This window comes from Coturnix japonica, chromosome 6, assembly GCF_054131305.1.
Source record: "Coturnix japonica strain WE chromosome 6, WE-NBRP24, whole genome shotgun sequence".
NCBI lineage: Eukaryota > Metazoa > Chordata > Aves > Galliformes > Phasianidae > Coturnix > Coturnix japonica.
In genome coordinates this window covers 4,632,982-4,657,275 of record NC_140668.1, presented here as the reverse complement: position 1 = coordinate 4,657,275, position 24,294 = coordinate 4,632,982, and the positions used below count along the sequence as shown (strand labels likewise).

At 44.3% G+C, this 24,294-nt stretch overlaps 1 protein-coding gene across 7 annotated transcripts; it reads right to left on the bottom strand.

The window, feature by feature from the left end:
- Positions 1–14,160: 14,160 nt before the first annotated feature.
- LOC146760266 (rho GTPase-activating protein 32-like) lies at positions 14,161–24,074 on the bottom strand. 7 transcript variants are annotated; one of them, XM_085550778.1, is made up of 8 exons: positions 23,791–24,074; positions 21,059–21,197; positions 20,154–20,549; positions 19,451–19,858; positions 17,725–18,207; positions 17,045–17,243; positions 16,208–16,353; positions 14,161–15,997 (listed from the first exon to the last, which is right to left on the bottom strand). In XM_085550778.1, the coding sequence occupies exons 5-8, from the start codon at positions 17,894–17,896 to the stop codon at positions 15,540–15,542; spliced, it is 975 nt and encodes a 324-aa protein (XP_085406904.1). In that variant the 5' UTR covers positions 17,897–18,207; positions 19,451–19,858; positions 20,154–20,549; positions 21,059–21,197; positions 23,791–24,074; the 3' UTR covers positions 14,161–15,539. The 7 variants fall into 7 exon arrangements, with proteins under 7 accessions (XP_085406904.1, XP_085406905.1, XP_085406906.1 ...); XM_085550779.1 differs by having other exon boundaries at positions 17,725–18,084; XM_085550780.1 differs by having other exon boundaries at positions 17,725–19,858; positions 20,154–20,281; positions 20,346–20,549.
- Between the last annotated feature and the right edge of the window lie 220 nt (positions 24,075–24,294).

Here is a 24,294-nt window from a genome sequence, read left to right as displayed (position 1 = left end):
GATCTGTAAGTTGCTGCAGTGCACGTGATCTGTCCAAAGCTGCAGATGGGAACAAAGGCTTTTTAATTTCCAGGTTGCTCACCTGGTGCAATCTACATTAGGAACTTTTAGAAGTTCCTCCGCAAAGCTGAGAGCATCACAGCAAATCTTCATCTCAACACCTACATAAAAAGAACAGTTTTCCTTTGCTCTCCCTGGCAACATTAAGCACATTTAAGTTGTCAGAACTCACAAAACAGCCCTGAAATCTTCATCCAGCTTGTACTTTAATAAGAACAGAAAGACAGAGCAGCCCTATAAGTTCACTTACCTTGCCTGTAGCTGGGCACTGCCGCATACACAGCAAAAGGAAGAGGCTGGTCACTGGTTGAGAATATGAATACAGATGGGCTAAATTTAAGCAGAAGGGCCAATATTACAAGACAGCAGCAAGTGAGATACAAGTCCAGTTCAGCTCTTTTCCTGATAAGTACTCCAGCTGAATTAAAAAGACCAGCCAGCTGTATTATAGGATCACAATAGTGATGAAGTGCTACATGTGCATGTTAAATAGCTGCATTCGCACTTATAATGCTTGCCTAAGTACACACTTCCACAACAGTAGGGATACTCCAATATCTTAAAACATATGTACATATATGTTATTTTACAGCAATGAGACCGCACACAATATACAGTGCTAAGAACAGTAACATCCTTCAGTGCAGGTCTGCTGTTTGCAATGAACAGCTGGAAGCATTCCGCCTCCAGACTGGGCAGATCTCCCTTAGAAACTCTCACTGGCCAAGATTTGTCTTACAAGGGCTCAGAAACGAGAGCCGCCTGGGTTGGTTCTGTGTGTGAGCACAGCCCAGCAGCACAGCCCAGCTGTAACCTGAGGGCAGGTGTGGGACGGAACATTGCCCTCAGCAGCACAGAGCTGCCCTCACGCACCGATCTGCCTCACAGGTACTGAGACTGAAATAGCACACCCAGTATTTATAGGCCCACAGAGCACTCCAGGAGGGTTAGTCACCGTGTGTGACGATGGACACAGCCCTCCTCCAAGGTCTAAAAATAGGAGGCTGCAAAGGACTCCTGCAGCAGCTCTGCTGAGTGATGCAGTACTGCTCACCATCAGCAGGAACACTGATTAACTCGGGGTTCCCCTGCGGTTACTCAGTGATATTCAACTCCTGCACTCCTTGCACTGAGCACAGCTAAACTACTGCGCAATTAATCTGCGCAACCCTTGATTCTAAACGAGGGCTGGTAACTCTTGCTGACAAATGCACTTGACAGAACTGCTTTCCTGGCACCCCCAACGAGCAGAACACGTTCTTATAAGGCAGAGGTGAGGTCAGCTGAGCCTTTTGTGTCACTTCATTCTTACTGTACACTCACCCAGCGTCAACAGCAAAACATGGCTTTGCAGTCTTCAAAGCAAAAGTGAACTCACTGGATGTGAAAAGCACCTCTGCAGAAATCCCCAAGGCAAACAGGTCAGTGTTAAACAGCTGCTGTTCAGAAAGAAAGCAGGACTGACAGAATGCTGGAAGGTACCTGAGGCGGCTGCACTGAATCTGTGCTGTGCACAGAGCTCTGAGAAAGACAGCATTCGTTCTGAATCCCTTCCAGCACACACCTACACTGATGCATTTATAAGAAGGAATTCAAAAAACCCGACTTCTCTGTCCTTAACTTTCAACTGTACTTTTGAACTTTAGATGCTGGCTGAGGAAAATGCAGGTTTTCAGGACATTGCTCCACTCGGGACAGTGTCAAAAGGGCACAGACTTCAAGAACCTTTCCCACAAGGTGTGTCCCTTCCCGGGCTGTCCTCCGAAAGATGCACGAGAAACACCCACTGACCACAGGAGACAATAAATAGCCATAGGGACAAAGGTGACAGCTGTACAAACATACTTTCAATGCCAGGTTTATCCAGAGCAGCTAAACATTTGGTTCTTAGCCCTTGGGAGCCAACAGATACGGCCTGTCCTCACCATATCCAAGACTAATGAAAGGCAGAGCGCTCCAACATCTGAAAAGCCAAACACGGAGTAAAACAAAGAAGGCGGCTCCTGCCTGCGGCAGAGTTGAGGGAGCCCCGACACCGCTGGAAAGGCCGCGTTTGTTTGCTTGCTGTTTTTCCACCTCCTGGCACGTGCGTGCAAGCCCTCGGGCACAGCTCCGTTTTAGCATTAAAATTACAAAGCATCCGCGGCGCGTCTGACACCGCTCCAAGTCGGCAGCGGCACGCAGCTCTGAGCGAGCGGAGTGGGGCACAAGGAGCACCAAGGGCTGGCACCGGGCGGGCGAAGCGTTGCCTCTGCTGGGCATACAAAGGAAGTTCCTCCTTGTCCTATCACTTGTGTAAAAATGTTATTCCCCTCCTACTTATGTTTAAGTATTGTAAAGCCATAGCGAGGTCTCCTTGAAGCCGGACTGAAAAGCCCAGCTCCCTCAGCCTGTCATCATAGCAGCAGCACTCCAGCCCTCGAGCATCCTCATGGCTTCCTCTGGACCATCGCTAGAAGTTCACAGTTTTCCTGTGTTAAAGACCCCAAACCTGGACGCACTACCCCAGCTGGGGCCATACAAGAGCAGAGCATAAGGGGCCGTGCCAAAGGCTTTGCAGGATCCCAGGTAGATGCCATTAGTTGCTGTCCCTTTGTGCAGTGATGCCAACACTCCATCATAGGTCACCAGGTCACCAGGTTGGTCAGGCACAATCTACCCTTGGTGAAGCTGTGCCAGCTGTCTTGGATCACCTGCTCAACCCTTGTGTGTCTTTTTATTCAGAGGGCAGTGAGGCCCTGGCACTGTTGTCTGGAGAAGCTGTGGGTGCCCAACCCTAGAGATGGCCAAGGCCAGGCTGGATGAGGGCAGCCTGTCCTTGTGGGAGACAACCAGCTGTTGGAGGGAGTTGGAAATTTAAGGCCCCTTTCAACCCAAAGCATTCTATGACTGTATGAATTTCTCAGCTAAAGGCACAAGGAAAACGTAAGTACTAACATACCTGATATTAACAGGCTTTCTCCTGTAACTGCCGTGTTGTCTGCATTGCACCTGAGTCACAGTATGTAAACCCATGACCAGAAGAACCAGTCCCTCAATAAAACAAAAGCATGAAAACAGGAACATAAAGAGTCACATACAAGAGTTATAACTGAGTCAGCATCAACCAGGCTGAATCACTGCCAGACAAACAAGGAAGTTAGAAAACTCTGCATAACAGGTATTTTTAAGGGGAGTTTCCTCTTTCAGATTGCCTGAAGCATTTCAAATGGAATTTAATTTGTGAAATATTTGAGGAGCACTATGGAACAATGGTATTGAAAATCAATTATTCTTCAAAGTTAGGTGCAATTACAGGAGCAAACTGACATGCTTTCTAAGTCCAGTCACCGGACTACTGGCATAGAGTGACAGAAACACTAACTTTATCAGTACAAAAAATCAAATTCAGACCATATCTATTTAATGGCCTAAGGCATAGTGACTTCCATCACAGAATGTGTCAGAAGCACATTGATGCACACACATAGCTCCTTCGTGGGTGGTGTGGAGGGCAGCACACTGCCTGTTTAGTGCGCAAAACAGCACTGCACAAAGACTGACACTGGAGACAGGATCAGCATGTTGGTGATTGGAATGGTGACCAGAATGGAAAACCAGGCCAGTAGCACTGTACTGTGATATGTTTTGGCAGTGTAACTTGAAATACCACTTCCACTGTCCTTAACTATTTTGTCTCAGAAATATTTAGGAGAAATGAAAATTCTGTTATTCGCCGTTTAAAGAGAACATGAGAATTATCCATCATTTCACTTGATTCATTCCTGAAGAACCCTGGAGCTGCACATTCAGTACTAAGGAGCCCAGAGTAAAAGGACAAACCACGGGCAGCGTAAAGAAACAAAAGGTTGCGCCTGGTTCTGTTTAAAAGCCATTCCATGAAGGAGATCCAGCAGTCTCTGTCAGTAGTTCTCACATCTGTGATATCATAATCCTGTGGGGTTTACAGTTATGTTTTGGTTTTTTTTTTCCCCTAGAAGGAAACTATTTTATTGCCAGGAAGAAAACATCTGAAATCTCTAGCCAGCAAAATCCACTAAGGAAGGAACTTACAGACTGCGATCATTCTAACTTGGGCTGGACTTTCTGTCCTAGTCCAAAGATTTCTTTATGCTAAATATCTCCTACACCCTCATCAATCTCTTCAATCAGCTTGACTCCTCACCAGCATCCCTCACCCACAGTTGCTCACCTGTTGATTGATCAAAGACCATCCTTCCCTTTTGATTTACGTAAGCCTCTCCCAAAATAAGCTCACAACCAACATTTAAGAAATTACAGTAATAAGCCACCTACTCTGTGCCACTGCCTACATTATTCAGTCATACATTCTACTTCTTCTTTCCCCCTTATGGCTGTCATGTTTGTTTTTTTTCAGATCATTCATTTTCTGAATCCACGCAGGGTTGGTGACAAGGGCTCCTTATCAGCTATAATCATAGTAAGCAATATTAATAACTGAAGACTTTTCTCCTGAAAACTGAGGTGTCAAATTCAGATGCCTGCATAAGAATGGCAGCTATCACGTAAGAGAAGTTTCTAGCTGCCACAGCTGAGGGACAAAAGCATCGAGCTGTGACTCAAACACACTCCATATGTTCAGAAAGCAAAGAATCCCTACTTTTCATAGTTCAGATAAGACTTCCAATAACTTGAACAGCAAAACCATCAGCTGTGATGCTGTGCCGGTTTGAAGCTGGAATTTGACGGTCATTCGATGTGAGCATGAGAGCAAACACAACAGGGAAGAATCACATGATGAACAATGTGTTCTTCCACACTTCTGCAAAGTTTCACCCAGTGAGAACACAACATCCTGATGTTTTTCCTCCTCTGGTCTCTCAAATCTACTTCTTCTGTTTACAGTAAAGCACCAAGAGAAAGTAAAAGGGCTCACATGACAAGTGTACTTGATAAAGAACATAATAGGATTCGGAAAACAGTAGCATTCCTTGTTAAACAATCGTCTTGCTCCCTATTTATGAAGCTCAGATTTTACTTGAGCTATTTAGGAAAGCACCTTACAGAACAGCAGCTGGTCACGAGTGGAAGGCTAGGACGCATAAATCAGGCCTCAAGTGCAAGGACAGATGAACTGCTTTAACCTCTGCTGTGCACCATGGAAAAAAATCCCACAGACATTTAAACTATTATTGTGGACTCACTCATGGAAAATATTCCACCTGATACCTGAAAACCTTAAACAACAACAGCAGAGAAAGGAATCAGACAGTAACAGAAGCACATGAGCCCTAGAAAGAACAAAAGACAAGGAAACAAAATAATATGGATGCAGAAAAAACACCAAAAGACCCCACTGACATTTAAATGAGATGCAATATTCTGATCTATCAAGTATAATGTACTTCAAGATGTCTAATTACCTTGATGGCCCTTAACTGGGAAACGAGCACAGTTCCTCGTACTTCATTCCTGGCATCAAAGACAGACTTGATCTACTTTCTCCTGCAGCTACACTTGCAAAATACAAAATACAAGACCGTTTTCCCTATGTGGAAATGAGGACTGTGAGCCTCAGCCTTCCTGTGAGACTGGGACGAACAGATTCTGCTTCAGGAGGGAAATCATCCTGATAGTGATGAAACTGACACCCTGAGCAATCAGATCTTGCCTGAAAAATAACAAACTTCAAGACCTTTGGAAGTGAACTCTGCACTATGTTTCCATCTGATTTGATTGTGTTTACAAGTACTAAGAGCACTTTAATACATGCCTGTGCACCACTGCCTGGGTATAATTCTCCTCTGGGAGTGTCATTTTAGATGTTTCACTTACAATGCAAGCAAACAACAAGAAAAGGTCTCTGATGCGTGGCCTTCTGCCTACAGATGCTGTTTGCCTTCACCGAGACCTGCATTCCTTCATGTCCCCTGGGGATTATTAATGTGAGTGGTTTTGTATTTGAAGATCCTTACCTGTACTTTACATATGTCTGAGCTGACACCGCACAGTAACTTAGTGAATTCTTCCAGACTTCAACACTTTGGAATGAAGCCTGCAGCAGATGCAGCTCAGGGTTCTGTGCTCTAATTGCTCTTTATAGTGTTTTTCCCACAGCGAAGAACCCTTCTGTTTCTCATTATGAGGAACACTGACCCTTGAAGGTAAAGCCTGATCAAGTACCTCAGCCATTTCACTGCAGTGCTCTGCAGTGTTGTGCAGTGCTGCATTAAGGTCCTGACAGAACAGTAAGAGCCTTTCCACAAAGCTGTGCCTTTCAGATGCTGCTCCTTTGTCTTGCACCCCCTCCAATCAAAGCCTGGGAAGCCAAGAATTTGAGGACTTATGCAAACAAGAAGGAAAATATCAATTTACTTCATGTTCTACAAAAGTCCTTCAAACATAACAGGCTATTCTGAAACAAACTGAACAAGCAATTAGGCATCATATCCTGCAAGCCTGTGCTCTATGGGTGATGCCTCCTGAGCAGCAGCAGCTGGGAACCTCCACTAATTCAGCTCCTGCAGACCCAGGTGTGGTTTCTTTGTCTTTGCCGTTCTTTCTACTTGCCCTGCAGATGAACTTAATCTATTAATATATAACAGTAAGGAAAGATTTCCCCTAGAGACAGCAGTGAACTTAAAACAACAGGTAACTGGTTTTATTTTCATCTTACAGAGAAAGAAGTTGAAGTAGTACTTCTAAAATCAAGACCTGAATGTTTCTGAATAGCAACAGCGCTTTGATATCTTTTGTTCCTCCCATCTCCACATCACTGGAATCAGAACTCAAGCAAGCTTGATCTGTAAGATGTTACTATTGACAGTATGTCTGATCAGCTTCAGGACCTACACACAGGGACACACAGACATGTTTACCTTCAAAAGAGCAACTGCAGTGTCCTTCATCGTACACTTACATACATTATGCTGAAATATTTCAAACTTAATTGCACGTGGTCCAGAAAAGACACAGACAAAATGCAAACTGCAACTCTTGAACTCCAAATGTGACTGCAATCTCAATTAATTAAATCGCTGCACATCAGGCCATTTCATGCATGTTGGAATTATCACAGCTCCAGCTGCCAAAAGGCAGACCTTGTGCTGTTGTGCTCTTATCCTGCATCTCTCTCAAGCACAGAAACCCTTCACTGAGCTTATGTAATCTGAAGAAAAGAGGAAGAAAATTCATCGTGTTTATAGCAGATCGGGGGAGGAGGCCTACAAAGATAATCAGGTCTAACTGCATGACAGCTTCAGGGCTGAGCACAAGTCAGTTCACGTTGAGGACACTGTCCTAACGCCTCCTGGACACTGCTGGAGAGAAATTTCTCCCCAAATCCAGTGTGAACCTGCTCTGGTGCAGCACTGTGCTGCTTGTGCAGCTCTTCCTTCCACTTCACAAAAGCACCCCATTAGTTAAGTTCTGCTCAGCTGTCCACATCAAGGATCCACGTCAGAAATCAGCACCTACACAAACACATGGTCTCACCTGCAGCTGTGGCAGTCCTGCATACAGAGTGCTTGTCTACATAGCAGTGGCCCTGCTCAGACTTTCTGGCTGCTCCCAGTCAGTCCAATGAAACTGACATTACAGACATTTGGTAACAAACAGCTCAGGTGTGGTCGGGGTGGCGCTGGTTGGTTTTTCTCCCTATGGCAGCCATGAGGTCTTCTCACCATTTGCTTTTGGGTCCCTCTACAAAGTGCAAAGAAACACAGTCCGCTACAGATGAGTCAAAAGAGAAGTCTTGGTCAAGTGCTCTAAATTGCTAGTAAAGAAGCCCTGCTTTCTAAAGAAGCCTATGAAATTACTCATCAAAAGGAACCTGAAACTGAATATATCCCTACATCCCACTTCCCAACATGAAAGGCATTTAAACACCGATACATGTACGTGACATCACTGTATTAAAAATAAAGGAGAGAGCGCTGAATGCTTTTTTTCAGAGCTGCTAGGGAACATCAACACAACTGTCAGCATCATCCCTCAGGGCACCTCCAACAGCACTGACAACTTTGTACTTTACAGGCAGACATGAAGTGAGAACTGGGAGTGCTGTTACAGTCCCAGTACAAAGCAATTGCTTTCTAATTGTGCAGCGGCACGCTTTAAGCTTCACAACCAGATGAAACTTTGTTTTGTGTATGACTCTACGATGACTAAGACGAGCAATTCCCTCCTGGTCTTCTAGAAAACAGACTGAAAACCTGTAATTTATTGATACTAAAAAAAATGCAAAACAAATTCACATCACAAAAAACAAGATGCAAAAATGCCCAAGCCTCTTACCTGTCAAGATAGCAGAACAAATGAAACCTTGCAAAGGGAGTATAGATTTTAGCCAGATTTCAGCTGTGACAATTCAAGAAAACATCTTCCATCTCTTTCTGCTTATCCTGAGGCTGTAATTTTTCTTGTCAGTGAAAACACCCCCCGGAGAGCACGCCATGCTCAGGGCTCCCACATGCCACCTTTACCAGATTATCCTCAGGATGTCAACTCAGGGGGGACCCTCAGCTCAACTGCCTACAAGCAACTTTGTTAAGGGACAACTCTGCTATGAGCACAAGCAGGAGTTTGGTCCACTTATTATTTGGCAAGATCAACGTAGAAATGCTATTCCCACCAAACGCTCTCTCAGCATGACACAGTTGGGAAGGAGAAGCATTTTGCCATCTCTCTGTGAAGCTGCATGGCTCAACAACTATGTTGTGACACTGTAAAGCCATCCAGGACATGGAACTTTCCCTCTGTGCTTCAGCGTAACCATGACGTGCCTGGGGAGGGCAACTCCAGTCTGCCACTCCACCCTCGTCCTGTGCAAACACACACAAGCTATAGTTTAATTATGGGTATTTACTTTCATTTTAAAGGTTTACTGGGAGTTATCTCACATGCTACCTTGTTTCAACGATACTGTGCTCAACTTTTGATACCAGCAGTTGCTGTACCAATAAAAATAAATCCAACTAAGCAATTATCACAACACAATTATGGTCTAACTAGTACTTGCCAGAGTAAAGGCAAATAGAAGGATGAAGGAGTACAGCCTAGAAGAACGTGAAAACCTACGAACAACATTGTTAAGTATCCATATAGCAGGGAAAAATACCCAAGCAGACAAGAACCGATACCCGAGAATTAAATGTTAGAGGCACCAGCTGCCAAGAGTGAGCTGTCTGTTCACAGTGGTCAAACTACACTTCAAAATGACGCCAGCAGACAACGAAACCAGGAATCAGGTGCTCCCACGTCCTCACACCAGGCTGCAGTAGGGCACATTTCTTCTTTCTGCAAACAAAGCCTTGTTCCAGTCACACCGTGAGACTGATTCATGTTATTGTTTGCACAGTCTGACAGTGGTTAAAGCACATTTAATAGAACAAATAATACTAATACCCTCGTGGTTCGCACATTTTACCAATAGAAGAAATTCTAGTTAATAACTTATGTCTGCATTAATCTGAAAATGATTGCAAAGAAAACCTATCATAAAGGAAAGCAGAACCTCCTTAGGTTGTTCAGAATGAACACTGACAGCCAGAGTGTTGGACCTGGGTGTTAAGGGGATGTGTGCAAAGTCATTCTTAACATAAATACTTCTGAAAGAACAGGTTTATGTGACAGCCTCACATGTTCAAGAATCAGTTATGAGCCTGCTATCCGCAGCACAAGGAGGCAGGAGGAATACTGATAAAAGTCTTCAGAGACTCCCTGGTTCCTTTCATTTGCAGCCCAATTTTGGGGGAAATGTAGGTCACATTTGCAAGTTTGCTATAAAAGCGTGTGAAATAGGTTTTTTTTTAAGAGGGAAAAAGCACCCAAGATTGTCACATAGTTTAAATCTACCTCAAGCACACAGGCCTTAAAAAACAAACATAAGCAAAGCTCTCTAGGCAGGAATCTCAGAGTGCCAGGAAGGCGTTTTCTTGCCTCATTTGTTATCAAGCCAAATACAAAAGTTTGTTCAGATAAGTAAAGCTGCAGAGCAGTTGGGACATAACGTATATCTCAGATTTAATCTCAGTTTTTAAGACTAACATCTGATAACCAAAACCACTCTGCTGTAAGTTGCAGACACAAATATGTAGAAATCTGCATGCTTTCCTCTTTCAGCATGCCACAGGACATGGGTTGCCTGGCTTATACATCTCATCCTCCAGGAAAAACAAAAGAAATCCATTCTTTTATTTCATCTATAGCAGGCACAGAATATTATGCAATTACAAGTTCTCAAAACATCATAAATTTAAACAAAGAGATTCTAGCACCTCCTACATGTAGCAGCCTAACCACAGCGTCTCACTCCACCCAGCTGCAGCTCTGCACGGGCACAGCAGCAAACCACGAGGAGGTAGGAAAGCCCAATTCAGCTGCACATCACAGTAACTGGCGTGCTGACTATCAGAGTGGTGGAATCCTTCCTCAGTACAAAAGCTAAAACGATCTGTAGAAACTGATTCATATTGCTACCAAAAGAATCTCTAAAGCTTCAGGACTTTAGAAAAGGAAGGTGAGCTCCTGTCTCAATAGGGCATCAGTCCAAAAGCGGACAGCAATCAGATGAGTTTTTCATAGCCCCACCACAAGCAGAACAGATGAAACAAGGCTCAGGAAGGAGAGACAAGTGAAGTCCTCTGATAAGCACTGCTCTATGAAAAAGAAGTTGGCAATGAGTGCCATGATTGTTTTCTGTTCTGCATGTCATAGAAATGGAAATAATGCTTTGGCACAAATAGCCATCTCTGAATCAATCAGCTGTCCACCACCAGAATCACAGCAGGTGCCGCAGATATGGCAGCTCAGCCTACAAGAGGTGATGGCATCCTTTTTGAGAATAGTTTTGTACTAATCTGACTGTGAAGCCCCACGGGAGCTGGTCCTACCCTCCACTATTGGTATGACTGAAGCTTTGCTGAGGAAATTTTAATTTCTCACTTTCCTTTTTACTATACGCTCTGGGTGTCTGGATGAGGAGCTATGAGATGTGGTTGTGGCAGCAACGGCAATGGGAGGGCGGTTGGACTGGATGATCTTGTAGGTCCTTTCCAACCTTGTGATTCTATGATTCTATGAGAAGCAAAATCACAGAAGATAAGCAGGCAGCAGGAGGGTCTCTCAGTGCCGTGAAACATCCCAAGTTTCTAAAGCCATCTTTCTCTAGCAGATGAGAATATTCTCCATTTCCTACAGGCCAAACTTAGTTAGGACTGAATAAAGAAGTTGAACCCACTGAGAGACCAGGCAAAGGCAGAAGAGGCAAAACTTACACGGTGTTCACAGTCCAGAACAGGAAGGCCTGTCTGTTTCAGAAAGACTTTGGCTAAATGACACTCTAAATGGATACATATAATAGTCATTAAGAACCTCACGTTAAATGAAATCCAGTGAACCCTGGCAAAACAGAAAATGGAAGCATTAAATGAAGAGAATCACCCTGCCACAATTAGCTTCTGCTTCTTCCCTCTCATTCAAAGTAGTTTCAGGTTTGCTGTTGTAAACTCAGCATTCACGAGCTGCTTCTGCACATCAAGTTCCTCAAATTTCAGAAGCAAGGTGTGCAATTTAAAGTTTGGTTCCATTGCAGTTCATTCAGTGCTGTTCTGTTCCAACACATACAAACCTTACTCTTATTTTCGGGCAAAAACCAAAATTGGAATAAAAACCCAACCACTAACATTGGCCTAAGAAATGTACAAAGTAACACAGAGTTCAACTGCAAGAGGGAAAAGTGGCCAGGGACTGTTCTGCTGCTTTGTTCCACCCAGACACATCACCATCTGCCAGGACTCAGCTGGTGCTATTTTCCTCTTAAAGTAAGTTACTTTAAGCTCCGAATATATCCAAATAAAGAAGTACCTCAAGGAGGCTGATTTCTAAACCCACTACAGCATCCAGATTTGATGTCAGAAAACTGAGGAACTCCCCCATCACCTGGTGAGTGCTGCTTGCTGTGGCAGATGGACTTACTGACTTTCTGTCTTTGTTATCTCATGGATTTCACTGTACAATGGAATTTTATCTCTCACTGTCTTGTTTGTAAATAGGTGATAATTCTTCCACAGCTTCCAAGTGAGCTGTTAAAATAAATGGAGAGATTTCTTGTAAAATATTTGGATTATCTTCTAATCTACAGGTCATATGCCTTCCCATTCTTGATTGGATAGAACAGCCAGCTCCTTTCGACTCCATATGAATATTCCCCCAAAACACACTTCTTGTGAGAGGTGGTAGAGGTGGGTGAAGCTCAGAAATAAAGGGAGGAACAGATTCTCCTTCAGGAACAGCAATAGTAGAGGCTACACGGTGCCTGGGTTAGTTCACTCAAGAAACTAACAACTATTCCCTCCATGTTGTTCTTCTGTGTTTGCTCTTATAAATGAAGCTTATCGTTCGTGCTTGCTTGTGGATTTGACCAGCTGCACTCTTAGATAGCTGAGAGAATTTCTATCAAAACACTATTTAAAAGCTCCAGCCATTCAAGGAACTTCAGGCTTAAGGTCTGGGATTTAAAAATACATATATATAAATATATATGTTACATATGTTATAGTTATTTGACTACCTTCTATATTTAGTTTACATACCACCGGGTCAGGGAAAGTATAAAGTCCTCCCAGCTCCCAGTCTTAGCCACAAGTTACCTAGAAAAGACAAAGCTTTCATCCTCTGCCTTGAGGATTAGATATAAAGGATCCTGACACCTTGCGAGGTATATTCTTTTTCTGTCAGCGTTTTCTGCTTGTATGTTTCTTTCTTTGTTTGTTTTGTATATGATTTTATTATTATTGTTCTGTTTTTCCTTGCTTACTATGGGAGTTGGAGAAAAGTACAAGGTATAAAACGTCCCATCAACTCTAAAGCTTAATGCCCTTCTTAAATGGTTTAATATGTTCTGAATTGGTCAACAGGGAGAAGTGTTTGGAGGCTGAATGAATGTCTTGCATGTTGTTGTGTGTGCCCTTTATTGCTGTACACTGTAGTCTGTGTAAGGACTTGTTCTCCAAACCATCTGAATGTTTGTTTGCCATGATGCAGCAGCTGTCTCCTTCGTAAAGAAGGAAGCACGAAAAAGACCACATTAAATTCATTCATTCTTAGCAGAAAGGAAACAAAGAAAAGAATTTTTAACCTGCTGTTAGCCATGTTTGGAAATAAAAAATCACTGTTTAGAAATACCTGGAAAGTAAGTACACCATTCTGGAAAGTCAAATAAATGTGGTGCAAAGCAAACTGTCTCTGGCTTTGCCAAATCAGGCCTTCATTAGCCAAAGGATCCCTCCCTTTTTCTCGTAGTGATAAAGAAATTCCTTTTATGGTTCTACTATTTTCATTAGTTATTTTGGGAAGATTATCTCCAGTCCAACAACTCAAAGGTTTTGGGATGTACCTCTGGTCCCAGTTCACCTTGCTGAACCTGTCAACAAAACTAACATCACCTGTCACAGAATGATAGAATCATGAGAGCTGGAAAAGACCACTTAGATCATCCAGCCCAATCATCAGTCCATCACCACCATGTCCACTAAGCCTCCTCTCCTCCTTCTTCACTGACCTTGGTGACTGCAGGGCTGTTTGTCTCACATCATTCTTGCTCATAGCTCTCACATATGCTATGCAGTGGTTTGAACCTTCCTTAACAAAGTTATCACAGAAGTGCCAGCAGCATCACTCCTTGACTCAGCTTTGGCCAGCACTTGAACTGGTTCTGTCTGACATGGGGCAACTACTGGCCTCTTCCTACAGAGAACAACACTGCAGCCTCTTTTCTGCCACAGTCCAGACATTAGACACACATGTGTAACCCCTTCCTTTCACTCCCAAAGTGCACGCACACACCGGTACCACAATGTCCTTGTGCAGCTCCAACACTCTGCACACCCCTGTGCACACACATATATGTGCATGCTCGTCCTTGCACACATACCCACAGACCTATACACACCTGAGCAACCCCACTGGTTTGGGCAAAGGACATCTGAACATCAAGACAGTAGTTTCGGTCTCTGAGTTTACACTTAGAGAAGTCTAATCTGGGACAACACAAGTCAGTGAATATTGGGCCAAATCCTTCTGTACTTAATTTTCTTCATCATCATTGTGAAGACGAATAAAACAACAGCACATTTCTCATTGTTTTTAATGTTCTTTTATTTCTATTGTACAATAAAATTTACATATAAATATGTTCAATATAAATTTATTTTTCCCATGAAACACCTAGACATTTTATAGTTTGAATAAGAACTGCGTCTGCTTTGTGTTTCTTTCCCATTTACAAAACTCAGTGCTTTTAGGTTTATGCAAAATTGTTGAGGATGAGATCACATTGATCTGCTTGGTTCATGCAATCTAACCTGGATACATATGACATAGGAACGTGGTCATCCAAGAAATTCTCAGGAATCAGTGAAGTAAGATTTAGGGTGATTGGGCCCTGGAACAGCCTCCCCAGATTAAATAGTCACAGCACTGAGCTTGCCAGATTTCAGGAAGTATTTTGGACAGTGCTCTCAGACACAGGGTCTGATTTTTGGGTAGTCCTGTGTGGATCCAGGAGTTGTACTTGATGATCTTTTTGGGTTCCTTCCAAACTGGGATATTCTATGGTTCTATGGTGCTAAAAGTATGTTTAGTCAACAATGCAAACCATCTCTCATACTCTAATAACAGAGCATAAGATGATTCTGTCTGTATTAGGTGGGATGAACTCAGGATATATTCTGAAGTAGGAGCAGTGTTTGGTCATGTGTTATTTCACTCGGAAAATCTGGTAAGACCATACCATAATTCAGGGCATACAGCAGGCCAAATCTTCACTGAGCTGAGAAGGTAGCAGGATCTTTGGCAGGTACAAGTGGAGTTCAGACACAGTATTCATGTGAATAAATCACCACATCTTTCTGTTTTGCAAAAGGTGATGTTGATCTCTTAAAAGAGGCCTACATATGCCACAAAGACTTCTGACCACATTTCTAGTGCTCCTACCAGGAAGTTTAAGAGAAAATATCAACTCGTTGTTCCTGTAACATTTCCTCTGAATCTTGTTGGATTTGATGAACTTTGCTGAATTCAAATCAGGGTTTCCAGGGGAACTCTGCCAGTTTTTCAGCTGTGCACTGTGACGTTCACAGCTCCGAGGCAAATCAGTTACATGGACTAACTGAGGACCAAGGATTCTTTTACTTCAGGGTCTCCAGCTCAGGAAGATGCCCTCTGTGATGACAGCTCTTGAAATGAAGAAAAGGGTCTGGGGCCATGAGCTGGCACTCAGGGTGGTATTTTTAGTGATTGGGTATATCCATAAACAGTTATTTTCTGCTCTTATCCAAGTTTCCTCAAGATGGACTTTCCCAAAATTTGATGAGGTGCCCTTTATCTGTCAACATCTGCTTATTCTATCTTCTTCTCTTTTTAAAAATGCCATATTTTAAAATGAACACTGGAAATTTTCTCTTCTAAGCATTTCTTCTTCCAACACCCCATCCCGTTGACTGAGCATGAGCGTGCCTTTAGTCACTTGGAAAGACAGGACTCATCCTTTGCTGTTGAGGAGAGAGTGGCTCGGAGCTCGTGCTGCTGCCGGGTGCCTGGGACTGGAGGCCTGACTCCAAGTCCCCCTCCAAGAGACTCGGCTGCTCCTCAGTGACAGTGACTTCGTCCTGCTTGGAGGTGCCGCTGTTGGGGCACTCGGGTTGTGTTTGGTCTGGGCTGCTCTGCAAAGGCACCAGGCCACAGTCCAGGCTGGTGACTGTGTTTTCTGGCAGGCTCAGATCAGCCCCTTCAGCAGAGCTGGGAGAAATGAGTGCCTGAACAATGACCTCCTGCTCTCCGTCGCTGCTGGCACACGGGAGGCTCTCATTTGAATTGCAGCAACTTGTGCTTCCCATGAGGTCTCTGTTGATGGAAGCACTCTCTGAGCAATCAGCACTTGACCTGGCTCTTCTGGGTTCACAAGAGCTCGATTCACCTAGGAAGGAGTGGATACACAGGGGTTAGCATCCAACTTCCTCTGCCCATGGAGGCAAAGGCTTCAGAGGCTCCTTTGGGAAAACAGGGGTCAGCTGAAGATGTCAGGTATGGGCTTGAACGCCAGAAGGAGGTACAAGCCCACTGAAAGCATGAATTCTACCCATGTTGCTGACAAGCAGTGCTTTGAAAGCTGGATTTGCACCCTTACCTGCCAGGACCACGCGTTCTGCTTTGGAAGGCTCCCTGGCACTGCTCTGCAATTGGTGTTTGGCCATATGGGATCGTTTGCGCAGGCAGAAACAGGAACACCAACTGCCAGCAGGTGATTCCTTCCTCTTGCCGGGAGAACATGGTCTGCAGAGAAAACAGAGCAGTCGTGGTGCAGGGTGAGGGAAGAGCTGCACCGAGCCCTTGCCAGCAGTTCCCTACTCCTGGCACTGCCTGCTTACTGCTGAAACACAGCTTAGAAACGCGCTCTGTTTCAAACAGCAGAGGATGCTTCCATTCCTACAGCTCAGCCCTCAAGTCCTGCTGGCTACATTCCTCTTAACCGTGTCAAGCAAGATGCGGAGCATGTGAGCAAAGGCTCCACAGCCGGACAGGAAAGGAGCTGGCAGGTGTAACTGCTTTCTGAGAAAATGGTGCAGCCATAAGGGAAGCTCAAAAGCATCTCTGACTCTTACGTTAACACCTCCTTGGCCTCAGCTCACTGCCATCTTTAATTTCTAGTGCCAGCAAGTCCGACCAACAGCTCTGCTTACAGGAGAAGCGCAATTGGTTTCAGGTGCGTGGCCCTGAAATCTGGAAAACCCCAGTGTTTCCAGGTACAGGCAGCACAGGCCAGGATAGACACCAGCGTGGCTTTCTGCATCTTGTGACTGCCTGCCCAACCAGGAAGGAAAGGCACCTTGTGTGGCTGAACTGAGCCCATAGTGCAACTGTTTTTTAGTTGAGTGCTTGGAGATATAATGGACAAAAAATAAACCAATAGAAATCACCTGAACAATGATGATAGGGGCTGGAAAGGGAATTCCTCTTTCTTTACCTTTCAGATGGAAAATCAATGATTGCGTTGAAGTTCCTCAGTACAGCTGCAGGCCCTTCCTCCACTTGTATCTTGCTGCTCCGTGTTGCAACAGGAGAGCTGCTCTGGCCTCTCCTCTCAGCCTGTGCCTCCTGCAGTGTGAGCAGCTTTGTGGATGGAGACACCCACACAGACTTGGGCCCAGGCAGAGAACTGTGCCCTGCAAGGGAAAACCACAGGTGAGACGGAGGAGGAAGCAGCAGCACAGCCATCCCAGTTCTGCATTTCTCTCAGACTTGCTTATCCGAGACACTGGAAGAAGAGGAGCTCAAAATAACCGTGTGCTCAGAGGTATGCTCGTGGCAAAGGACACAGCCACAATTAAGAGCAACTCACTGTATCGAAAAAGGCAAACAAAAATCCTAGAAAAACTAGGGGTCTGGGATTTCAGAAAGCTTTGCTGCCACATTTCAATCAAGCTTCAACTGCTTGCAAAAAATCTTAACAGCAGTGATGGTTTTCTCTATGTAAGGTTTGTGTTTGGACACACTAAGGATCCAGGAATGGGGCACCATATTCTAATCTAAGCCCAGAAGCCTGCTGTCTCCTCAACAGTAATAGAATTTTCAAAGATCTTGGAGAAGCCCTGGATTGGATGAAGCTGTCAGATCAAGATCAAGCTAATGGAGGAAGATGCTCACCTACTCCCTCTCCCATGGCTGGTGTGGATTTGGAGCAGAAGATGACATCTGTGTGGCTGATGAGTAATTCCACAACAGCTGACTGTATCTGCAGCTCCATGCAAGCAGCTTTGCTGGTGCAGGAAGATTGGCTCTGCTGGGATCTGAAGAAAAGGCAGATCTTACAAGTCATTTCCCCGAGGTCACTTCCCCAAGTCTGAATTTCTGTAGCCAAAAACTGTCAAGCTGGGCTCTGGAGACTTCCGCAGTGGGCAAACAGCAATGCCACTGATGTGATGCCACTAATTCTCCTGGATGATCAGAGACACAGCAGTCCCAGCTAAACAAGTGAGTAGAAACTGTCATCTAGAAATTGTGCACCTGGGTTGGGGGACAGCAGAACTAAGCATCGTGTTGAAATGGAAGAAGAAGTTTACCTTAAGAGGTTTGGAGCCCACACTATCGCTAAGTTCTTAGCATGCATGTTTATCACCGAGCAGATCCCTGCCAGAGAAATCAAGTGTCTTATTAAGTCCCATGGGGACAGTGCACTGGTGGTCAGCACTGAGGCAGACTTGATGCCTTCCAAGAGGCATCTGGGGAACACAGAAACACAGAATGACCCGGGTTGGAAGGGACCTCAAGGATAATGAAGCTCCACTCCCCCTGCCTGGCAGGGCCACCTATCTTCCACATTTACTAGACCAGGCTGTCCAGGGCCACATCTAACCTGGCCTTGGACACCTCTACGGATGGGGGATCCACAACGTCCCTGGGCAGCCTGTTCCAGGACCTCAGCACTCTCCTAGTAAAGAACTTTCCCCTAACATCCAACGTTAATCTTCCCTCTTTCAACATAAAACCATTTCCTCTTGAACTGATATTATCGGCCCTTTCAAAGAGTTAACACCCCTCCTGATTATACACACAGCCCGTGCCATCAAGGCCAAGCGGTGCAAGCACTGGGCAGCTTTACAGCCTGATTGCACAGTGCAGCTCCTCGCAGCAGGCATTCGTCTCCAAGTCCACTTTGCTATTAACCCCATTCTACCAATAGCAGGAGAACAGCAAAGGAAAAGGAATTCTCACAACCATTGTGAATAGCTTAAATAAGCACCTCCTGGCACCACCACAAGTGCCATCAGTGAGAGGCAGGATGTGGCAAAGACGTGACTCATGGGGCTAACAGAAAGAAGACCTCAGAGCTGGGGCACTGCTACAACCACTAACCAGGATGGCCAGGGAACTGGTACGTGTCATTTCCAAGACATTGCCCTGAGCTTATAGAGATCCTGGCATACAGCTGCTCGGTCAGCAGAGGGTTCAGGAGCTCCCTGAAATACATCTTACACAGGGAGCTCACGCTGTGAATGTCTTGGACGCTGAGCTCAGGAACCTGCTCCATATTGAATTCATGGCTGCAGAGAAGGACACAGAATTGGGCAGAGGGCTTTGAGGAAGATGAAAACAAGTCCAAAGCCACACAAAATACAGTCAAGAAAAGGAAGGACTTCTGCAGAGCCTTCCATACGGTCTCACATCACAGTTAGAAGCAGGAGAGCTCTTGTGGCACAAAGCTTGGAGCTGGAGAAATCAAGGCTGCCTCTAAGATAGTGCTTGCTAAAAGACTTGTGCTCTAGACACCTCACACCTTCAGTGTTCTTCTTTGGACATATCCCAGGATTTCAGTGTCCTTCTTGCAGTGAGGGGCCAAGAACTGAACACAGAACTCAAGGTGAGGACTCACCAGTGCCAAGTACAGGGGGATGATCGATTCCCTGCTCCTGCTGACTCCAACCTTCTGCATTCCAGTTCCAATCTAAACCATTCCTGCTGTGGTAGTACTTGAATCCTCATTTGGGGCTGGACCTCAACAGGTCAACACATCAGAAATAACACAATGTGCATCTTGAAGACGTGTCTCAAAGCCCAGAAAATCCAACTCTCTGACCTTGGCACAACTCACCAACCAAGAGCCAGGCCTTGACAACTTGGCTGATCTGAGCACATAGGAGGGGGCCAGACAGTGGACCAGAAGTGTCCATTTCCACTGAAGCTCCTTGTAGAGAACAGCACCAATCAGCAGGCGTGAATCAATTCATTCACAGGCTTCACAATGAGTCTGTTTCTTTATAAAAGAAACCCACATCGATTCCTAATCAAAAAAGGGAGGAGTTAATATGGACCAAAGAAGTTTCTGTTCCTACGCTTCATCCCTCACCCCAACTTCCCTTGCCCCATCCCCAACTCCTGGATGATGCCCACAAGCTTAAAGGCAGGTCTCAAACCCACAGGGCTCCGTTCACAATACTCCATCAGAATGGATGTTACACTTCTTCTATACACTCAAACAGACTGAGCAGTGGTATCTCAGTCACTTAAAACACACAGAAGCATCCAAACCCAGAGCACACACATCCCTTCCTGTGGTACTGCAGCCCACAGCTCACCTTCACACCTCTGTTGATTCCTGGTGTTTTACACACATGCAGCCTCGCTACGGTTCCATGGGTGTCACACAAGACCTGCAGGACCTCTTTCTCCGCAAACCCCACCTGTTGGGTGTTTCCTGTTGGCACTGAACATGAACAAATCTACCGCTGAGCAACAGGACGTGAGACAAACAGCAGAAAACAACCAACCTGCAGAACTAACTCGTTTGGGTTGGCCCAGATGTTAGCATGCTCCCTTTCCATGGCCCAGGCCAAGCTTGATGAGCTGCTCCTCGTTTGCAGAGGGGGAGAACGCTGCAGATGGGATGTGGTGGCTATGCACACATCATGCCTTTCTCTTGCTTTTCCTCTCTACATCTTCCATTAGCAAACAGCATCTATAAGCTTTCCTTCCTGAAAAAATCACTGGTTAAAAACGAATTGGTAAGCTTGCTTTTAAAACTGCCTTCTTTATGCAGCTTGATGCTTTAAAGCAGAAGCTCACCTAGCAATGATGGGTCAAGTACAATTTGCCCTTGGTCAATCCATGCTGACTATTCCTGAAGATTCTTCCTCTTTAAAGCTCTGTGTACATCCAACCTAACTCCAAAATCTTATCAACTGTGCCTTATCACTTTCCATTGCGTTTTAAAATCCTCACTGACTCCTTTACTTGTTCCCTTGCTTGCTATTTCTGTGCAAACCAAACACTGGAGTTAGGGTTCTTGTAAAATGAACCATGGCCTACAGGTAGAAGGCACCAAAATTTATGCTTAACATACTTTGCTCAATCTGTATCTTACTTCGGTCAAGGTTTACTAGATACTGAAGTATGGAGTAAGCACTATATACAATGAGAAGTAAATTTCTGGATTAAGTGCTATATTTTTTCTGTAAGAAACTAGCACTACATCTTTACACACCTGCTTTGTTCTCTGAGTATTTAGATCAAGCGGAGATTCTTCAAACACTGAAGCTACATCAGAAAATTCCATGGATCCAAACACATCTGGCACATGGCTGCAGTCTGGCACATCTTCATTATGTCAGAGCCTTTTCAGACTGAAAAGAAATGTGCCATTGAGATTCTTTTGCAGAATTAAAAGGAAGATTTCATCAAAAGATTTCATCACTAAAATCTAAATAAGATTGCTTTGCAAGTTCCAAACTATGGCTAACAGCTAATGCAGGTCCACAAGCCAGCAGCAAAAACTTTTATATTATGTTCTTAATACTGTAATTTTGGATTTGACGTTCATATCAAGAGCAGAAGGGAAATTACTCTTAGAGCTCAAGTCATCTTTCACAGCCTGTGTCAACAAGAGCAGCACCTCATAGCCTTTGGTTTGAAGACCCGGACCACAAGCTAGCTAATGATTTTACACAGAATTCCAGAGTTCAAGTCATTGTTTCTATTAGGGCTGCAATTCTACTGAAAGCCTTCAAGTTCATCACACTGAATTATCACTGGCACCACACATAACTCCACGTTACATATGTGATCACAAGCAACCTGGCAACTTCAGACAATTCCAAAGCACTCCACGTGCACTTTGCTACTAAAGTACAGAAAAAGGAATTAACATCAGAAATAGCTGCAGTCAAAACCATCTAAGAATCCAAGTCTCCAGGAAACAAGGAAAGCAAATCCTCTCCAGGACTGTCTTCTAAAAGGAAACAGATCAGAAAGGTGAGATCTTTCCCCCTTTGATCACCCACTCATGTAACGTCCATGTCATTTCTAAGTATGCTGCCCAGACCAAGACTGAGGATGCTTCAGAAGAAGACCTTCCCTGCTAAGCCAAACAGAACAAGTAAGGTACCAAAATATGTAGAGCCAAACATGGAAAGGTGCTCTAAGAAGGTAAGCATCACAAGAGACCAACAGGAATGCTTACACAATCCAAACAATGCACAATGTCTGTTCCACAAGCTGCCAAGAGGAATGTGTGCAGTACTCACAGCGCACCATGAACACTGCTTACTGCAGTCATACAACTTCGTAGGACCAGACCAACTTACTGAAACATTTTAATGAACAGACCGAACTGTATGGAACTAGGAGGACAAGTGGTGAGAGACCACAGGCTGAATGCAAGCCAGCAGTGTGCTCTGACAGAAAAGAAGTACAACAAGATCATCAGCTGCATTAAAAAGCAGCACAACCAGACCACGACAAGTCATTCCTGCTTCAACACTCACTGGACCACATCTACAATACTGTATCTGGTTTTTGGCCAGGAAGGATAACAACCTGAAGCAAGTTCTGGGGATGACCTCCAGCCTGTGCAGGGGGCTGAAGCTCCCACTCAGAGAAGAGAAGCTGGGGAGAATGATTTTTGTTCAGAGTGCCTTCCAGTAGCCTTAGATAGAGGGATTTCATAAGATGCCTAGGAAAATGCTCGTGCTGTAATGATTTGCTTTACTGAGAGATACCAGCAGCTTACAAAATGCCAAGCTCTAACCTATTGGTGAGGAAATATTCAAGCCTTCCAGTACCTAACCTGTGCTTCATGTCTTCAGTGACAGAAAATCCATTGGATGGGGCCAGAGGAATGCATCTCACCCCATACCCTCTGTACAGCCACCATTTGTTTAAAGGATCACTCTTCCTTGAGGCACAAAACTAGAGCAGGTTACACAACAGACTGACACCACAAGGGCTTCTCTCGAGATACAAACTGCAACAAAGAGCATCACAAAAATGTGAAACCAACACTCAGATCAGATCTGTGTCTCTGCTCCGCTCATTAGGAGCATCATGTTTTACTCCCCTTTCAGAGGAAGATACTTCTTCAAGGATAACTAAATCCAGCTCAGCTACACAACACAGTACCAAATAGCAATAATTATCTAACATTTCCTGTAGGGAAAGAATCCTAAGCACAAGTTATTGTCTGAGTTTCAGCTGGGACTGAATTATCTTCTTCAGTGTCTGATTTAATACTACGTTTTCATTCTAGAGAAACAATGGAGATAGCGCAGTGATGCTTACAGTTGCTGCCAGGCAGCGTTGTACAGAGCCACAGTCAATCTCAGCTGAGAGCCCAAGGAAGTGAGAAGGAACAGAACTAGGACAGCTGACTTAAACTGGCCAAAGGATATTCCATACTATATGACATATTGTGGAAGGAGTTTTGAAGGGGGTATAACTTCATGTAAATCTCTTCCACTACTAGGAGGCTAACTGGACACTGATTGGTAGGTGGTGAGCAATTGCTTTTGCATTCATCATAACTATTATCCTTTATCTCAGTAAATAATTCTATCAATTCAATCAACCCATTAGTTCTACTTTGTGTTACTTCTCCCGCCTTAAGTTCTCTCCTGCAATCCACTGGAATGGAGTGGAGTACTGTAACTTTCTCTCCCAACAGAAAAATAAAAACACATTCATTATTATTTATGGAAGACTGACTGCAGTTCAGGCTCACTGGTTTGAGGTCTCTAGGCATAACCCTGACTGTGAACATAAGCAATTGCTGAAACAATATGTCAAAAAAAGACTGGAGCTTCCTCTTCCAAAAGGCGGTCCTTAGAAACAATGCAATCAAACAGCTTCCCTGTAAGATAAGGTTATCTGAAAATGCATTTAGAGAGTATCAGAGAAAGGTAAGTAACAATGACAGCACAGAAAGCAGAAACTATTTCTTACCTCTATGACTATAAATATTTCTTTGGTGTCTCTCTTACGTGATCCAATGGGCAAACATGTTGATGACTTCAGTTCTTCATGGCATCAATTTCTGTTTTAGCATGAGGCAAGTCATCCTTAAGAGACCATAAAAGCAAGCGATGAGATTGCTAACTACTGTGACATACCAGGTACCACATCTGACTGCTGTGAAACATAACAAGCACATACGGGACAGTACACAATTCAACATCAACTCAGCAATGACTGACATCACTCCCATAGAAATTCTGAAACAGAGCTGTGAAAACTGAAAAACAAAACATTCAGCATTTTCATTGGCATTTTGGTAAAGTTGCTGTAATAATGTAACAATAATGTAATGTAATGTAATGATGTAATAACTTCCTCCATTTTAAAGCCAGAGAATTCTGCCCTCTGAACAACCAGCAACAAGATTTGTGGTGCTCTGTTAAACTTTTTCCAGCTCTACAGCATCTTTCAAAAGGCAATGGGACCAGTAGG

Coding starts and splice junctions, on each gene's coding strand:
- LOC146760266 (XM_085550778.1), bottom strand. CDS start 17,896: ATGACTTGTAAGATCTGCCTTTTCTTCAGATCCCAGCAGAGCCAATCT. Junction 16,354..17,044: donor ATTGATTTTCCATCTGAAAG/GTAAAGAAAGAG, acceptor TTTTCTCTGCAG/ACCATGTTCTCCCGGCAAGA. Junction 15,998..16,207: donor AGAACGCGTGGTCCTGGCAG/GTAAGGGTGCAA, acceptor ACTCCTTCCTAG/GTGAATCGAGCTCTTGTGAA.